The sequence below is a fragment of the Dendropsophus ebraccatus genome, chromosome 4 (assembly GCF_027789765.1).
Source record: "Dendropsophus ebraccatus isolate aDenEbr1 chromosome 4, aDenEbr1.pat, whole genome shotgun sequence".
NCBI classification, from domain to species: Eukaryota; Metazoa; Chordata; class Amphibia; order Anura; family Hylidae; genus Dendropsophus; species Dendropsophus ebraccatus.
Window position 1 is genome coordinate 4,948,094 of NC_091457.1, and position 20,297 is coordinate 4,968,390.

At 44.1% G+C, this 20,297-nt stretch overlaps 1 protein-coding gene across 1 annotated transcript; it reads left to right on the plus strand.

The window, feature by feature from the left end:
• Window positions 1-1,753: 1,753 nt before the first annotated feature.
• LOC138789172 (vomeronasal type-2 receptor 26-like) lies at window positions 1,754-19,624 on the plus strand. Its single transcript, XM_069967776.1, has 8 exons — window positions 1,754-1,887; window positions 6,917-7,211; window positions 8,446-9,243; window positions 10,007-10,153; window positions 12,676-12,909; window positions 14,296-14,553; window positions 15,092-15,215; window positions 18,705-19,624. The coding sequence occupies exons 1-8, from the start codon at window positions 1,754-1,756 to the stop codon at window positions 19,622-19,624; spliced, it is 2,910 nt and encodes a 969-aa protein (XP_069823877.1).
• The last annotated feature ends 673 nt before the right edge of the window (window positions 19,625-20,297 follow it).

Consider the following 20,297-nt stretch of genomic DNA (forward strand, 5'->3'; position numbering starts at 1 on the left):
CCTCTAATAATGTGACTACAGCCTGTGAGACAGATCCTGCACCTCTTATAATGTGACTGCAGCCTGTGAGACAGATCCCGCACCTCTAATAATGTGACTACAGCCTGTGAGACAGATCCTGCACCTCTAATAATGTGACTGCAGCCTGTGAGACAGATCCTGCACCTCTAATAATGTGACTGCAGCCTGTGAGACAGATCCCGCACCTCTAATAATGTGACTGCAGCCTGTGAGACAAATCCTGCACCTCTTATTATGTGACTTCAGCCTGTGAGACAGATCCTGCACCTCTAATAATGTGACTACAGCCTGTGAGACAAATCCTGCACCTCTAATAATGTGACTGCAGCCTGTGAGACAGATCCTGCACATCTAATAATGTGACTGCAGCCTGTGAGACAGATCCTGCACATCTAATAATGTGACTGCAGCCTGTGAGACAGATCCTGCACCTCTTATTATGTGACTACAGCGTGTGAGACAGATCCTGCACCTCTAATAATGTGACTTCAGCGTGTGAGACAGATCCTGCACCTCTAATAATGTGACTGCAGCCTTTTAGAGAGATCCTGCACCTCTAATAATGTGACTTCAGCCTGTGAGACAGATCCTGCACCTCTAATAATGTGACTACAGCCTGTGAGACAGATCCTGCACCTCTTATTATGTGACTGCAGCGTGTGAGACAGATCCTGCACCTCTTATTATGTGACTGCAGCCTGTGAGACAGATTGTTTAGCTGTTTTAATAAAGTTTATGCTCCCTGGGAAAGCAGGGAAGCAGTATTATACAGGGTACGGTATTACCGGGGTTAGCGATCCCCGGCAATTATGCCGAACCCTGTAAGGGTTAATATTTAATTAATAAAACTAATTTTCGTTCTAATAAAGCTATTTTCGTTGTTCAATGGCTTAATTAAAACGAATGAATACTTTTGCAATTAAATATGTTAATAAAAAATAAATAAATGTATATATCTATCTATCTATATATATTTACAGTATATTTAATTAAAAAAGCATTAATTTACTGCAGGTCCTCTTTAACGTTTGGCACCGCAGCACTATTGCACATACATACTGCCTATCCACATGCAATATCAAATGTAATAAGCTTTATCTGCAACGTTATATGGTTCATTTTCATGTAGCTTAATTGAGAGTAAACAGTGATTGGATGTGAACAGTCAATGAATTCACATAAGTGAGGAAATAATCAATCTGATCAGGAGCAGTATATAAGATTACAATCATCTAATTAGCTGTAATTGATCATCAGTAGTTGGTATGTATCATCAGTAGATGGTAATATGCCGGTAATTGTATCCTTGACATAATAGTGCATAACAGTTGAACAGTCATTAGGTTATTAGTAGTGATGAGCGAGTACTAAAATGCTCGGGTGCTCGTTACTCGAGACGAGTATTTCCCGATACTCGAGTGCTCGTTTCGAGTAATGAACCCCATTGAAATCAATGGGAGACTCAAGCTTTTTTGCAGAAGACTCAAGTTTGGTAGAGAAAAGGTGGTGTGAAAACCTGTCAACCTCAGAAATTGATGGTAACACAACGGAAATGGACAGGAAACAGCAGGGGCAGCATGTATGGATGCCTTTGAGGCTGCCTAAAGGCACCATTATGACTTATTCTTGTCAACAGCCTGGTTAAAACAGAAGTAGGCATAGGGACCACCTGACACAGCATGGCATTGAGAACACAGGGAACCATTAAAACAGAGGTAGCATATCATGAACCATGCAAAAATTCAGCCTGACAAAGCATAGCAGTGAGGACAGAGTGAACAAGGTAGAACCAGTAGCCAGTCAACCTTCCAAAAATTATACCAGACCTAGCATGGCAGTGAGCTCACAGAGAACCATTAAAAGTGAGTGAGGAAGCAAGTGAGCCTCCCCAAAATTAGGCCAAACACTGCATGGCATTGAGCACGCAGAGAACCCCCAGGGAGCAGCAGTAGCCAACATGGAGGCCCAGCAGGAGCAACAGTAACCAACATGGAGGCCAGGCGGGAGCAACAGTAACCGACACGGAGGCCAGTCAGGAGCAACAGAAGTTAACATTTAGGCCAGGTAGGATCAGCAGTAGCCAACATGGAGGCAAGGGCAGGCACACCAGTAGTCAACATGGATGCCAGTTAAGGCCCAGCAGTAGCCAACATTGAGGCAAGGGCAGGCACAGCAGTAGTCAACATGGATGCCAGTAAAGGCCCAGCAGTAGTCTACATGGATGCCAGTTAAGGCCCAGCAAAAGCCAACATGGAGGCAAGGACAGGCACACCAGTAGTCAACATGGATGCCAGTTAAGGCCCAGCAGTAGCCAAAATGGAGGCAAGGGCAGGCCCAACAGTAGTCTACATGGATGCCAGTTAAGGCCCAGCAGTAGCCAGCATGGAGGCAAGGGCAGGCACAGCAGTAGTCTACATGGATGCCAGTTAAGGCCCAGCAGTAGCCAACATGAAGGCAAGGGCAGGCACAGCAGTAGTCTACATGGATGCCAGTTAAGGCCAAGCAGTAGCCAACATGGAGGCAAGGGCAGGCACAGCAGTAGTCAACATCGATGCCAGTAAAAACCCAGCAGTAGTCTACATGGAGGCAAGGGCAGGCACAGCCGTAGTCAACATGGATGCCAGTAAAGGCCCAGCAGTAGTCTACATGGATGCCAGTTAAGGCCCAGCAGTAGCCAACATGGAGGCAAGGACAGGCACACCAGTAGTCAACATGGATGCCAGTTAAGGCCCAGCAGTAGCCAACATGGAGGCAAGGGCAGGCACAGCAGTAGTCTACATGGATGCCAGTTAAGGCCCAGCAGTAGCCAACATGGAGGCAAGGGCAGGCCCAGCAGTAGTCAACATGGATGCCAGTTAAGGCCCAGCAGTAGCCAACATGGAGGCAAGGGCAGGCACACCAGTAGTCTACATGGATGCCAGTTAAGGCCCAGCAGTAGCCAACATGGAGGCAAGGGCAGGCCCAGCAGTAGTCTACATGGATGCCAGTTAAGGCCCAGCAGTAGCCAACATGGAGGCAAGGGCAGTCACACCAGTAGTCAACATGGATGCCAGTTAAGGCCCAGCAGTAGCCAACATGGAGGCAAGGGCAGGCACATCATTAGTCTACATGGATTCCAGTTAAGGCCCAGCAGTAGCCAACATGGAGGCAAGGGCAGGCACAGCAGTAGTCAACATGGATGCCAGTAAAGGCCCAGCAGTAGTCTACATGGATGCCAGTTAAGGACCAGCAGTAGTCAACATTGAGGCAAGGGCAGGCACACCAGTAGTCAACATGAATTCCACTTAAGGCCCAGCAGTAGCCAACATGGAGGCAAGGGCAGGCACACCAGTAGCCACCATGGATGCCAGTTAAGGCCCAGCAGTGGCCAACATGGAGGCAAGGGCAGGCACAGCAGTAGTCTACATGGATGCCAGTAAAAACCCAGCAGTAGTCTACATGGAGGCAAGGGAGGCACAACAGTAGTCAACATGGATGTCAGTAAAGGCCCAGCAGTAGTCTACATGGATGCCACTTAAGGCCAAGCAGTAGCCAACATGGAGGCAAGGGCAGGCACACCAGTAGTCAACATGGATTCCAGTTTACGCCCAGCAGTAGCCAACATAGAGGCAAGGGCAGGCACAAAAGTAGTCAACATGGATGCCAGTAAAGGCCCAGCAGTAGTCTACATGGATGCCAGTTAAGTCCCAGAAGTAGCCAACATGGAGGCAAGGGCAGGCACACCAATAGTCAACATGGATGCAAGTTAAGGCCCAGCAGTAGCCAACATGGAGGGAAGGGCAGGCACAACAGTAGTCTACATGGATTCCAGTCAAGGCCCAGCCAGGCATGGTACATGTGTGAGGCTGCCGAGTTGCAGAGCGGCCACCAGGTTCCGCCCCTTGTCACACGCAACCAAGCTCACTGCTAATTACACACGAACATGGGGGCTGACAGCTAACTGGCTAGGCCAGCTGTCAGTCACCATCAAGGTTACACCTGATGCCTCTCAAATAACTGCTGGCTGGTTGGCGAGGGCGTGATCGTCGGGTCCCCAGCAACCAGTCCTGCTCCTCCGCATACGTAGTGTGACGTCAGAGCATGGCAGTGCGGACACAGAGAACAATACAGTCTGCTTAAGAGGCCACGGAATTTAAACAAATACACTTTCAATCCTTTAAAGAGTCTCTAAGAGACGGCAAGTGCGGTAGCCTGTGTATTAAAAAGACCTGGTCAATCCTGCCTTCAAAACGGCTAAAACATCCAAGGAAGATAGACGGAACTAGTGAAAGGCCTGGTCAATCCTGCATTCAAAACGGCTACAACATCGAAAAAAGGTAGAAGGTACAGGTAAAAGGATGGCAGAGGACACCCCTAAGATAAGATCACATCCACAGATAATATGGTTCGAAATGGACAAGACAAGGAAGGTAAATTGAATTTGACTATGAAATTGACTCTAGCAGTTGGGGTAACATTCCCTGCATCATGTGACTCCCCACTTCTCAACCAACCGTTGTTTTGAGTTTGACCTCGTCCTCGACCCTTACCCCTGGGGTTCACCATTTTATGGACACTACACAGTATGGAACTTAGATAGGCCTTGCGTATGAAATACCAAAATCAGGAAAAATACTTGTGCTTCCACAATTTTTGGGGGGCTGTACGGTACAAACTGGTATTGGCTAGACTTAGATACATGCTGTGATACCCCCTTACAATGAGCAGTGAAGTTCTATGTAGGATGTACTACAAATCCCAGCAATACAGTGTAGTCCCTACGAGTTTTGGGGGGCTGTACGGTACAATCTGCCTAGGCTAGCTGTCAGTCACCATCAAGGGTACACCTGATGCCTCTCGACCGGGGGTGGTGAGGCCCCGGCCACGGCTAGACAAAAAAAAAATAAAACAGCTGGCTGGTTGGCGGGGGCGCGATCAGTGGGCCTTCGGCAACCAGTTCCGCTCCTCCACAGCCGTAGGGCTGTGCAATACAATGTGGTAGTGGCTGTACCAATACACACTCTGTGACACCCCTTACAATGAGCAGTGACGCTTTATGTAGGTGTACTACAAATCCCAGCAATACAGTGTAGTACCCACTAGTTTAGGGGGGGGGGGGGCTGTACGGTACAATCTGGTATTGACTGGACCTATACACACTCTATGATACTCCATTACAATGAGCAGTGAAGTTCTTTGCAGGATGTACTACAAATCCCAGCAATGCAGTGTAGTACCCACTAGTTTTGGGGGGGCTGTACAGTACAATCTGGTATTGGCTGGACCTATACACACTCTGTGACACCCCATTACAATGAGCAGTGAAGTTCTATGCAGGATGTACTACAAATCCCAGCAATACAGTGTAGTCCCCACGAGTTTAGGGGGGGCTATACGGTACAATCTGGTATTGGCCGGAACTATACACACACTCTCTGACACCCCCTTACAATGAACAGTGAAGTTTTATGCAGGATGTACTACAATTCCCAGCAATACAATGTAGTACAGCAGGATCAACAGCCCCAAAATAAAAAAAAAAGTACACTGAGCACTTCTTAGGGGTTTGTATGCAACACCTAATGCCCCCTTCCTGCCAGCAGCCGGTCACCACAGTGTGCTGGTTAAATCATGGTAGCAGCACTGCAAGTCCCAGCCAGCAGTCTGTAGTAATAGTATTAATAAAAGCTTTTAAGCCCTGAAAAGGTCTGTGTGTTTGTATTGCTAGTATATACCCTGCCTACTGGAAGGCTATATCCTACACTGACACTCTCCCTGACCAGCAGCAGCTCTCTCCCTGATCTCTCACAGCATGCGTCTGAAGCGAGTACTGCCGGCTGCACGTTTTATATGGCAGGGTCATCTGATCTGGCCAACCAATCGCTGCTATCGACATGTATGGGTCCCAAGTGATCGCAGGATGTACCAAAGAGTCTCCTGCATGTTTATTGGCTGAGAAATAGCGCCCAAACTTACAGGAAACGGATGATGAGATTTTCTTGAGTATCGCGAGATGCTCGTCCGAGTAACCAAGCTCGGACGAGCACGTTCGCTCATCACTAGTTATTAGTAATAACCTAATGACTGTTCAACTATTACGCACTATTATGTCAAGGATACAATTACCTTTGTTTCCCCAAGGGGTTAAAACTTAACTTTTAATGTTTATTTGTTAATATTGTACTCGTGCACATATGTACAGCGCTATTTTTAAAATTAGCAACGTTGTCCAGAACTGTCCTCTACCAAACATGGCTCTGCTATGTGTAGCTTGCAGGTTAATAAGGGGACAAGTGTCAAATCACTGCGTCTGTAGGGTTAATTCCACTTTAATACTTTTTCAGTGTTATACCGCCATACGCTTACGCTCGAAGGGGTATGCATGCACTTGTAGTACTCCTAGTGCAAAGAACATTAGCCTCAATAAGTTAAGGTTGCAGCAGAGTAATCTGTAAGTGTATGTATCGGTGTACATTGTAGACTCCACAAATCGGGTCCCGATATCTGTTCATCACATTACTGCGCATTGAATCAATAATTACTAGAAGTGCCATCGGCACTGGCTGGCCGGCAGTCTCTCGTGGGAGCCTCAGAGGGCAGCGTACTGATAGAGGGTCAGTTCCGGCTACACTGCATATGTAACTAGCATGTCCTGCTAGGAAGGATAGAAGGGACTTAGTTGGACAGTGCCGTAGTAATCTAACTAGTTTCACCAGTCCTCGCTGGCTTTTTCAAAGTTGGCATGATAGCCTCCCTGTAGCTGGGTGGGGGTACTAAAAAAAACCTGCTTGCCATTAAACCATATCTTTCTCGTCCTCAGGCCAACCCATAAGCACTTGAGGACATGGGAGCTGCTAACCTGCAGTATTATTTATTATAGCATATTAGTTATTTGTGTTGTCTCTTTGTTTTACAGTCCAACCCTATATTACTACAAGAATCTGATGACCTTATTCTATTCTGTTCATGAAATTAATGAAGAACCTTCTATTCTCCCAAACCTGACTCTGGGATATCACATCTATGACTCCTGTGCAGATCCCAGGAAGGCCATAAAGAGCATTTTACAGATATTATCTGGGCCCAAACACATTGTCCCCAACTACTCCTGCACTCGGAAGAAGAAGAAGGTGGTTGGATTTATTGGGGATCATTTCTCATTGACCACTTTACCTATAGCCCAGCTCCTGGGAATCTATCCCTACTCACAGGTTAGTCATATGGCATTTACTTCTTTGAAAGGTTTTTAGCAAACAAAAATTATTTTCTTAACTTTTTAGTACACAACTTTATGATAGAACTATGTTAAAGCAGGAATAGCTGTCAATCCCCACTTCCTGAAGGGTAATGTCTATTCTAATGCTAGAAAGTATTATGTAGACATAAGGCAAGGCTGAGTATCACTAGCGCTGCATGCAGCAGGGCTAGCAATATGTTATTGTGTTGCGACCTTCAGTTACCCCAAAAAATAATTATTATTATTCAAGCAGGTAAACTCCCTTTGATGAGCATGGGACCTCAGGGTAATCGGTATAGCGTCCTTCAGACACAATGCTACCAGTGGTGCTCTCCAAAAATAAGACAGTGTCGTCCAAAATATTCCATTCAGTAGATAGATAGCAGAGGCACTCACCAGTTGTAGCAAAAATAAAAAGTTACTTTATTCCATCAACTGGCAACACGCGAATAGCAGATGAGTGCACAGTCAGCTTTCTGTTTATCTACAGAGAAATATTTGTTAATCTCATGATAAGTTTGGTTAAGAATGGTAAAAAGTTAATGGCATAATTTCTGTTGGTCTATTACTTATCTGCTATTCGGGTGTTGCCAGTTGATGGAATGAAGTAACTTTTTATTTTTGTTACAACCGGTGAGTGCCTCTACTATCTTTCTACTGAATGGAATAATAATTATAATATTGACTTTCTTTGATAAATTTAGGTTGAATTTAAAAAAATTGGATAAGCGATGTATTTTAATTAAAGAAATAATATATATATATATATATATATATATATATATATTCACCGAAATAATGTAATAATATACTACACGTTATGCCCTAAAATAACAAGCTAAAGTTCAGACTGGTCAAGTGATGTCTTGGTCCCTTTGTTCTCTTACCCTGATGACATTCTCTCCCTGCTTTGCCGATGTCATTACATACTACCGTCAGGTCAGAAGAGGAAGTCACTGTGCCGGTCACCCTCCCACTGCTTATATGTTCAATCAATGATGATGATGAGGAGAAAATCAATCTGTAGGGTCCCACAGCCAGATGTAAAGCAGAGAAGGCTAGCCAGAGCTTTGATGTCTATTCCTTGGCCCCATAAATGTTCCCCATTGTTCATGTTCATAATTGCAGTTAATAATAGGGAACATTGTGTGAATAACTATAATTTCACCACGATAACGACCATATCTATTTTTTTATTAATAATTCAGATTAGCTATGGAGCCACAGACACATTGTTGAATGACAGACGTCTGTTCCCGTCTTTTTTCCGAACCGTCCCAGACGACTACACATCTTATTCCGTCATAAGTTACTTCTTACGCTCCTTTGGCTGGACCTGGGTTGGAATCATCGCCTTTGATGATAACATTGGAGATAGAGAAGCCAGCTTACTGACCAGTGTCCTCTCCAGTCATGGCATCTGTGTGGACTTTATCTTCAAAGGAAGTTACTGGAAGAGACAGAAAGAGAACTATGTTTTGAAGAGCTTTGAGGTGATGATGAAGTCTTCTGCTCGGATAATTATAGTTTGTGGAACTTTTTCTACTATCATAGTAACTTTTATTACAGATTTTCAACTAAAGAAACATGACAAGATCCTAATCCTTAATCCCACCTACTCTCTTTATTTTGGATCTGCCAGAATGTTTAATATCTCTTTATTATTTCACCTGAAACCAGGAAAAATTCCCAACATGGAAAGTTACTTCAAAAGTTTCCATCCCTTGAGAAATCCTAACGACTCAATCCTTGAAAATCTCTGGATTATAATGTTTCAATGTTTAACAGGAAATAAGGAAAAGAATGATGTGTTTGAACGAATATATAAAAAGCCTCTTCATAAATGTGATGGGGCCGAAAAAATAGAACAAGTTCTACCTCCGTCTAGAGGTAACACATTCCAGATATATCTGGCTGTCCGGTCCTTGGCTGACGCCTTACATAATATGTACATCTCTCATGGCCATCAGTCTACAGACCATCAGATACATCATCATACACACAAGGTGAGGAGTCTATAGAGATAATATTCCTTCCACCATATGTACATCTCCCATGGCCATCAGTCTACAGACCATCAGATACATCAGTATACACACAAGGTGAGTCTATGGGGATAATATTCCTTCCACCATATGTACATCTCTCATGGCCACCAGTATACAGACCATCAGATACATCAGCATACACACAAGGTGAGTCTATGGGGATAATATTCCTTCCACCATATGTACATGTCTCATGGCCACCAGTCTATAGACCATCAGATACATCAGTATACACACAAGGTGAGGAGTCTATGGGGATAATATTCCTTCCACCATATGTACATCTCTCATGGCCATCAGTCTACAGACCATCAGATACATCAGCATACACACAAGGTGAGTCTATGGAGATAATATTCCTTACACCATATGTACATCTCCCATGGCCATCCGTCTACAGATCATCAGATACATCTATATACACACAAGGTGAGTCTATGGGGATAATATTCCTTCCACCATATGTACATCTCTTATGGCCATCAGTCTACAGACCATCAGATACATCAGTATACACACAAGGTGAGGCTATGGAGATAATATTCCTTACACCATATGTACATCTCCCATGGCCATCAGTCTACAGACCATCAGATACATCAGTATACACACAAGGTGAGCCTATGGGAATGATATTCCTTAAAAACAGAGATGATGATGTAGATGAGCACAGGGTATTGATAGTTATGTCTCCGCATTCTCTTCTGAACCATCTGTTTAGATGAAGACTATATACAGTGATTATTCAAATGGATATGACAATCAGAATTCACAGCTTGTACACGTGAGTAGACAGGAGGGATTTATCTACAGAGAAATATTTGATAATATCAAGATAAGTTTGGTCAAGAATGGTAAAAAGTTAATGGTATAATTTCTGTTGGCCAATGCCAAAATCTCTGGTAGTCTGGGGTATTGATGACAATGTTTGAAAAGATTGAAAAAAAAAAAAAATCCCTATTTGTTGTTTTTAGAGATGAGTGAAAATCAAAATAGTGCTTGTTACTCGAGTCGAGTATTTTTTAATAATCGAGTACTCGACTCGAGTAATGACTCCCTTTAAAAACATAGGGGGACTCAAATTCCTTTCCAGGTGCTCCCTGGGTATCTGGTTAATCCGAAAGTGACAGACTGCCTCTTAAGGCTTTAACCTAAAGGGGTAGTGTGGTGCTCGACATTTATTCACTTAACACACGTGTGTTATTTAAGTGAATGGCCCCCTTCCTAATGTTCACCCCACAGCTGGTGCATTATACTCACCACATTACTGTCTACCCCGGCCGCCATCTTGTTAAAATAATGTAGTCTTCAGGAGGCCGGCCGGACTGCTCCAGCCATCCCTCATGCCGGCCCCCCTCCGGCGCATTATCAGCTACTCAGCCGCGATTGGCTAAGCATAACTATGCTCAGCTAAACGCAGCTGAGCAGCTGATGATGCGCCAGAGGGGGGCCGGCATTAGGGACGGCTGGAGTCGCTGATGATGCGCTGATGAGAAGGAGAGTGAATAAATTATTCTTACGGTTCTTGTCTTCTGTCTGTCTTAACTATTACCACTCACCCTCTTATTGGCTGAGCAATGATAGTGAAGACAGATAGAAAATCGGAGAGTAAGTACAACCCCCCCCCCCCCCGTACCTGTCACAATTTAGAATGCAAGCCTTAAAGCTTGTTGAAACTCTTCTCAGCAGATCGCTCAAGTATTAAGTACTGATTTGCCTGATACTCAAGCGGGTACTATACTCTAACAAGTGTCCATCAAGGACAGTGATTATACTCTGAAGCATTTAGACTTGAATTCACACAATTCTACCCTTCCTTCACTTTCTTTGTTAACACCTGGTCTGTCTGTTACTCGAGACAGAATTGCCCTTACAGCAGGCAGTTCACAGCATACTGCAGGCATGTGAAGAACCTAGTCACCATTACATGCTGTTTGTGGGTATGGTGACATTTTTGGTTAGTGAAGTGATATACAAAAATGTTAGAAATTATATAAGCTGTGCATTGGAGATACAGTAAGTTGTTTACAGTAACAGTAACCAGTTAATTTTTTTCTTTCTCATTTCATTAAGACATGTCATTCGATCCAGATCCATTATGTAAAATGAAGTAAGCGCCATGCTGGTTTAATGCTCGGCCCCTGTTGAAGCTTTTCTCCGTAATAGTATAGTTTCAATTATTTGATTATAACAAAACCAGCGCCCTTATTTTTACAATTGGTTTCGGTGTAAGTCTGGCTTGTCATTTTGTGGTAACCGAAGGGTGGTAGGTGTTTCTTGCAAAGGCTGATGATATGGTACCGCTGTAGCACTAGCCCTAGGTGTAGCCCTCCCTAGGTCCCAACACACACCTGTTAAAGGTTGTCCCTGGTGAACCCTATAGTGTGGTGGTGAAGGATAAACAGGCACAGAGTCCACAGAAGCTTAACCAGATGAAGAATTGTACTTGGCAGTTGTTGAAGATCATTTTTCAAAGCACGAGCTACATGGTTTTACATAGATCCTGCTTTAGCCGATAAGACTTAATAAAGAATACTTGGTGGACAAAGTGTCTTATAGTTGGAGGAGGACTTAAAATGAAGCAGGGGTGGCTCCCATGCAGAAGGGGCCTGTTTTGTACAGTACACTGATGGGGGAATTCTAGAAACTTTGGCTGGATTGTGATAAAACTTTTCTATAAGGAATACCCTGTACTCCCAGTAATACAGTCCCGTCGGTGCTGGAGAGATCACAGAGCGCCAGTTCCAGTAATAAAGGCCCCAGGGTTTCCCCTCAATAATCTAACAGAAGCCAAAGTTCTTTCTGAAATGCTCTTAGGCCATAGGGTTTATTCAAGTATTGACAATTCCATGTTTAAAGAACTTTGGGTGGGTTTAACAAGACCAGCGTACTTGTCTGCCGGTTTTAAATTAGGCCCCGTCCACTTTTCCTCCGACAATTGCGCTGGCATACCAAATCTACACCTTGGATCATGATTTATGGCTGTGAGCAGGTTTAAATCATGATAAATGAGGCACGGGTGGAGGCCATCCCCGCCTTGCCGTAAATGTCCCCCTTTGTGTGCAGTTAATGATTTTTATATAGTATCACTGATTATCAACTTGCACCACATAGGAGTGCGCTATCATAATCTCTTTTTGCAACATAAAAAATAAGCATTTATATAACACTATGGCAAAAGCATGTCCGATTTTTTTTATAAATCTGGGCAAATGTCTTTGTGCAGTACTGAAGAACTATAGTGATAAGAATTCCCCATACAATGACACTACATTACTACAACTTCAATACAGGCTGCTTTCCAGTTACCATCTGTTTCTGTGCATTATTTTTGTTCTTTTTTGTTCTCTCATATTCACTGTATTTCATGTATTCTTTATCTTATTATAGAAGGTGCACAATTATATAAAAGCCATGATGTGTTCCGATGAATCTGGAGGAGAACGCAAATGTTTCACTGACCAAGGAGATAAGGAATACCTCTATACCGTTAATAATGCCACTCTATGGAATATGTATAACTCGTCCTTGAACCCAATGGGGTCATATAATCCAGGCTCTAAGGACAGCATGGATTTTTGGTTTAGTGCACAAGACACAATATGGAAGAATAACATAAGAAGAGTAAGTTCTTGGAAAACTTTCTTGCTTTGTTTCACAAAATAAAGTATATTTTTATAATGTATTCCTATCTTGTGTATTATGATTAGAGATAAGTGAAACTTTGAAAAGTTTGAATTGTGAGTTTAAGGTAGAAGATTTAGTTTTAACCGAACCGATTTTAAAGGAACCTGGTTTTACAGTGATTGGAGCCATTCCGTTTTCTGACAATAGAGCCCTGACCTCCTTACTGTCAGTAGGATTGGGGCTTTACTGTCAAGGAACAGAGTAGCTCAGACTACTGTAACATGATTTCAGTTACAGTGATTGGAGATCTTCTGTCCCCTTATAAAACAGCCCTGATCTCTGTCTGGCTCCCAGGGGGATAAGCATAAAGGGGGGTAAGTGACCTAATGCCCTTCCTTGTCACAGGGGACACAGAACACTTTCTATTTGGGGGATAGTTATACTTACCCATCTGGTCTCACTCTTTCTTTACCCTTCACCAGACTTCACACACAGTGCTTGCTGTGTTGGGGCCGACTCCTGCAGTCTCCACTCCAATTAGTGGCTACAGCAGTGCCCCACCTCAGCCACAGGCTACATGAGATGATCTCAAACACACACACTAAAAGCTAAGTAGATGCTAGCCCACATATAACTAACCCCCATCCCAACACAGGATAACAGTCTGGCCCCCAGGGAGTTAAGTGTGGATGCTATGCGTCCCCACTTAATCTCCTGGGGGCCAGACAGTAAGCAGATATCTGTACAAATTCTGCATACCATAGAGAAGCAGAACAACTGTAAAAATGGGCATTTGGCTCCTATCTTTTTTTGTCTCTCTTTTTTCTTTTTCAGATATCAGTATCCTGATAAAAACTTCGGATTTGGTGGGATAAATTGTCCGTTGGGGGCGTGGGGGTGTTTTTATTTCAATAACTATTTATTTCAATAAAAACAATAAAATAATTTTTTATGGATCCTGGACTGCAGTTTTGTCTGGCGCTGCTGATCTTCATGGGGTGGCACCATGAGAGGCACTGTAGATCCAGTGATCCATCCCAAGGCACCGTGTCCTCTTCATTAGAAGAACTAGAGTAAGACTAGTGGCCCCACATGGCTCCCCTCACGGTTCTTTACCCAGGAATGATGGCTGCCAGCTCCAAACCTCCAGTGGGGTTGCAGCGCTACTCAGGACTCCCTGCTGTGTCCCATCAGCTTCTGTCACCAAACTTCCTGGCTCTAGGCATGGATAGGGGGAACCACAGCCATGTCTCCTGTCTCCCAGCCATGCCTCCCTCAGCTTGGATCATCAACAGGAGGGGAAGCCGTTAGCACCTTTGCATTCTGCCGACAATCAGGGGAGGGGATAAAGACATGTTGCTGCCCCCATGCATTCACCGTCAGCAACTTTTGGGGATTCGTACCCAACTGCCCAGCCATGGAGCAATGGTTGCCCCTGGCACGGACAGCTGGAAGATCCTGAACAGGTCTCCACGCCCTGGGAACTGCCTCACTCAGGAATGCAGCAGAAGCAGTCAAAACATTGAGCTGGAGCTTCTGCTCAATTCGCCCTGGGTCATTCCACAGGGCAGCCTCCCAAACTTAGCGCAGCAAAGGCTCCAGATCAGCCATGGTTCTCAACTTCTTCTCCACTTCCCACAGGTATACGACTAACACACAAATTTCTCTCTCTGTAGCTCCGCACTGGCTTAACCTCCTCAAGTACCTCTTTATACCAAACACTTTCTCATTTCTTCCCACCACAACGGTAGCCCTGCCCTTGTGCACCTCTCCCTCATGCACAACTTAACCCCTTAGCTCTCATACTACCCTAGTCATGGCTCCTCTATGTTGCACTCTGATTCAGGGCTTAGTTTCTAAAGGAGGCAAGGCTGTGGCTGGGGATAAAATTATTTTTTTAAGAAAACAGCAGATCACAAAGCATTATTTAAGGTACAATATGTATACACAGTCATCAGCTGTGGGGAAATGGCAGCACAGATATATACATATCCTTTAAGGGTTGCTCATTGCTGCCCTTACATACAACAAAATAAACATGCTTTTCTTACCGCTTCACACTCCCCCAATGTGCTTCTGCGGTTTCTTCAGATATTCAGCTGAAAGGTGCCACCAACTCACTATTGGGGAAGGGAGGGCATCATGACCTACATTGATAAATCATTTTTTTTCCGCACAGATGCCCAGATCCCAATGTTCAGAAAGCTGTGTACCTGGACAGAAAAAAATTACTACCCCTAGTATACACTTGTGCTGCTATGAATGCGCCCCATGTGCAGAAGGAGAAGTTTCCAATATATCAGGTAGATTATAATGTCTTTCTATTCTATAGGGTTTTGCCCAATAATTACTTCTCATCCTTACATAATGCAGCATGTTCAGATAATTGATCTTTCAAGGCCTTTTCACTTGAATATCCCCCAGGATAGGGAATTATAGGAATTCAACTGCTGGGAACCTCTCCCCCAATGGAAAGGTATTGTAGGCCTGTGACTAGGTACTCTGTCAATGGTTCCAGTTTTCTGCTATCACTCTGCCCAGTTGTCTCCAGAGAAGAGAATTGTTGCTGCTGTGCTGTTGAGTTCCTACTCTTGTGTTCCTGACTGCAAACCTATACAAGACTAAGCTCACCAGAGATGCAACTACACCTGAGGGGAACCTGCTGTCCACAATGAGAGGGTCATAATTCTGAAAATCAAGTCTTAATTCTGAATTGTTGAAGTCTAGCTAGTCCTCGGAGAAGCTGTGTTTTCTTGCCAATGCCTCTCCCTCCTTTCCTCTTGGCCAGGGGTTGAAGTTCAGCTCTTCTGTGATGCGTTAGTGCCAGATACATACTGCCTACTCATCACAGCTTGATGGATCTACTAGAGACTGGTATTGTATGCTGTATTGACAAATTAAAGAACTCGCAAGTAAAAGTTTACTGTTCCCAAGTTACTCCTAAACTCTTTGTAGGACATTTGCCTGCATCTTAGGCATACACCGAGGAGAAGGCGTAGTGTGGTGTCACACTATTGAGTGCCTTATGCCCCTGTCACAAAGTTCTCTTTTAGGTTAAAGTGTTGATGAGGTGTTCTGAAGTTGCACCACTACCTGTCTGTGTTTTCTATGTGCTTATGTATTTCTATGCCCAGCTGCAGGAAGTATTGGGTGAATGTTTTTGTTGTACCGTGTGTTCGTTGTTAACCAATAGGAGGTGCTTTCTCTTTTTCTACCTATCCATGTTCTCTCTACACTCACCCTCTGTAGGAGGGGTTAGTTAGCTCTGTGTGGGAGGAAGTGCAGCTTAGTTCTAGTCAGACTCAAAAGTGAGGACACAAAAGACAACAGTTCATGCTGTAGTTAAGCCAGGGCCTGGCTGATGCCAGGACCTCTGACAAGAACCAAGTGCAGATGCAGCTAAAGGCAAAGAATTCTTTTAAGCAACCAGCTAGTTCTATAATGCAGTGCTAAACAACAGGGAGGAAGAGCAGTCACCAAGGAACACCCTAGCCCATGCTAGGAACTCCAGGGCCATTGCTGAGGGACTATTCTCTTCTCAGAACCCTGTAAGAAACAGGAACAAAACACTGCATGAAGCAGGAGGTACGTCTTTTCAAATTCCCAGCTAAAGGAACTTATACAAGGCTCTTATTCTCTCAGTCTGGTCATACCAAAGTCTAAACACAAATACAAGTAGACTTTTCATTACAAAGATATCTTCAGGTTCTGGCGGACTACATTGCTACACTGGGTTTGGGCTCCTCTGGCAAACTTCACTCCTTTACTCTACTCTACTTTACAAGCACCACTATAACTACACTCAGCGGCCACTTTATTAGGTACACCATGCTAGTAATGGGTTGGACCCCCTTTTGCCTTCAGAACTGCCTCAATTCTTCGTGACATAGATTCAACATGGTGCTGGAAGCATTCCTCAGAGATTTTGGTCCATATTGACATGATGGCATCACACAGTTGCCGCAGATTTGTCGGCTGCACATCCATGATGCGAATCTCCCGTTCCACCACATCCCAAAGATGCTCTATTGGATTGAGATCTGGTGACTGTGGAGGCCATTGGAGTACAGTGAACTCATTGTCATGTTCAAGCAGAAATCGAGACTCATCAGACCAGGCAACGTTTTTCCAATCTTCTACTGTCCAATTTCGATGAGCTTGTGCAAATTGTAGCCTCAGTTTCCTGTTCTTAGCTGAAAGGAGTGGCACCCGGTGTGGTCTTCTGCTGCTGTAGCCCATCTGCCTCAGAGTTGGCCGTACTGTGCGTTCAGAGATGCTCTTCTGCCTACCTTGGCTGTAACGGTTGGCTATTTGAGTCACTGTTGCCTTTCTATCAGCTGGAACCAGTCTGCCCATTCTCCTCTGACCTCTGGCATCAACAAGGCATTTCCGCCCACAGAACTGCCGCTCACTGGATGTTTTTTCTTTTTCGGACCATTCTCTGTAAACCCTAGAGATGGTTTTGCGTGAAAATCCCAGTAGATCAGCAGTTTCTGAAATATTCAGACCAGCCCTTCTGGCACCAACAACCATGCCACGTTCAAAGGCCTCACATCACCTTTCTTCCCCATACTGATGCTCGGTTTGAACTGCAGGAGATTGTCTTGACCATGTCTACATGCCTAAATGCACTGAGTTGCCGCCTTGTGATTGGCTGATTAGAAATTAAGTGGTAACATGCAGTTGGACAGGTGTACCTAATAAAGTGGCCGGTGAGTGTACTTCTCTTACTTTTTCTCAAGCACAAAAAATTAAGCACTAAAGTCTGTGTAAAGAGTTATCTATTTTGTAAAACATGTACTGTTATACTGAGAAGCCTTACAGTAAAGCTGTTTTATATTTATATATTTATTTATCTGTCATCTTCTGTACGCACCTTTACACACACCATCGCACTCCTTGAGTCATTTTTTCCCCTTCTTTGGGTGGCGGTACTGACAGTCTGGGTGGGTCTGTTGCCACTCAGGACTGCTGTCACAAGAACCCAAGAGACCCACAACAACACAGGTTACCGACTCTTTGGGGAACCCAAGCCAGCCACAACACAAAGCAGTTACCAACATCACACCTGTGTGATGGACTAGTACTGGCGTCAATACAACTAACATCCCTAGCATACACCACAGAATTGGCGTATCGGTTAGCTCAAGTACTGGCCGAGTACCACAGTAGATAAGCCCCCTCTCCCTGGCATATTTTAACCGCATCCCCTGCTTGCCGGAAAGGGGGGCAGGAGGGGGAGTGGCAAGACAGGGAGTAGGCGTGACCTCCTTCGGCGCCTAATGTATCATCATTTATGTCTGTTCGCCTACTGGAAGCAGGTGTATATTTGTTGTGCAGAGCCTGCACCCAGCCGGTCATCATAAATGTTCTCCTTTGTGTTGGAGTCTTGCACACATCAAACCGTAAAAATAGGTAATAGGAACATTTATCATTTAAGTTTTCGTTGTGACTGAGGGAAGAGATAACGTACCACTTAGCCCCGTGACAAGTGCCCTGGTGGTAACACAGCATCCCTAGCTCTTGCTTACACAACCTTGATGCCCCTCAATCACCACACATTTTCTATGGGAACTGCTAAACATAGTAAGTACAATGTTTTGGCAATCTATAGTGACTCCCATAGAGATTGAATAGAGCAACAGTTCGACAACTTCATTCGGAGAAAAGTTTTGGTTCTTCATTCTCATGGAAGACTCTATGAGAGATAATGTAGGAAACTACTGAGACTTAAAATAAGTTGCACATGTGAAAAAGGAATAAGCGGCTCTCACATACAATTTGTTTTCCAGACAGTGAGAACTGTAGAAAGTGTCCAGAAGACGCCTGGTCAAATGAGAACAGAACATTGTGTGTGATGAAGGAGATGGAATATTTATCTTATACTGAGGACATCATTTCTATCGCTTTTTCCTCTTTAGCCACTTTCTTCTGGATTCTGACTCTTCTCCTTCTTCTCATTTTTGTTTCCCAACGTGACACGGCGATCGTGAGAGCGAATAACAAGAACCTGAGCTTTGTCCTCCTGGTCTCCATCATGCTGAGCTTCCTCTCTGTCTTCTTGTTCCTCGGTCGTCCTGTGGATACAACCTGCAGGATACGTCAGATCTCTACTGGAATACTACTCTCAATATCCATCTCTTCATTGTTGGCCAAGACCATCATGGTTTACATGGCATTCAGAGCCACCAAGCCTGGAAGTGTGTGGAGCAGATGGAGTGGAGTAACGCTCCCTAACTGTGTGCTCCTGATCTGCTCCTCTGTCCAGGGGGTCATCTGTATGAGTTGGGTGACCCTCTCTCCCCCCTTCCAGGAGCTGGACACACACTCTTATAAGGAGAAGATGGTAGTTCAGTGTAATGAAGGGTCAGATCTTTGGTTCTACTCTGTCCTGGGTTATATGGGGATTCTGGCCGCTGTTAGTTTTATTACAGCTTTCTTAGCCAGGACATTACCGGACAGTTTCAATGAGGCCAAGTACATCACCTTCAGCATGCTGGTGTTCTGCAGTGTCTGGATAGCCATGATCCCGGCTTATCTCTGCACCAAAGGCAAATACATGGTGGCCGTGGAGATATTTGCCATCCTGGCCTCTAACGCTGGACTGTTGGGCTGTATATTCTTCCCGAAATGTTATATCATTCTGCTGAAGCCGGAACTAAATACAAGAAAATATATTCTAGAACCTAAAAAAAAAATTGCACATTATTGAACCTGGAGTATCTTGCAACTCAATTATGTATTTTTTTTTTTAGGGCTATATCCAACTTTATCAGCCAACCAATAATCAAATGCCGAGCGATCGCACTTGTGCATGCTCATCTCCACTTATATCCAAATGGAAATACGTGGTGGAGGTGGGAATTTATTTGGTTTGGTGATTGTTAGCTATGGACATATGAAATCATATTTGTCCCTATTATAACAAATAAAATCTTTATTAAAAAATGTTAAGTATTTTTCACACTTCTTTTTATCCCTGTTGTCCCCAGTAGTCGATGGAGCTGCACTGATGCACAAAATTCTTTTCCCTAACCCTATCTTGCCAAATGGTCCCCTTTCTGCATGATGCAGAACAGGATACAGTGGTACCGAGGCTTAAACGCGGTGTGTTAGGCCTCAGGGAGAACTAATTACTAGTGTTGAGCGAGTATGTTTGGTCAAGCATAGTCCTTGATCAAGCACTAGGGTGTTCAATTGAGCTTGATGCTCAAGCAGGTACCTTGTGGTGCTTGAAGCTCCAAAACGGTTTAAATACTAATTCTAGTTTTTGTATATTTTTTGTAGACATTCCTTCAAGGGAGGAAATATACAAAGGAACAGAAAATGCAATACATTAGTGCATAACATATTGGAACTCAATGCCATCATGTGACTGTACACCG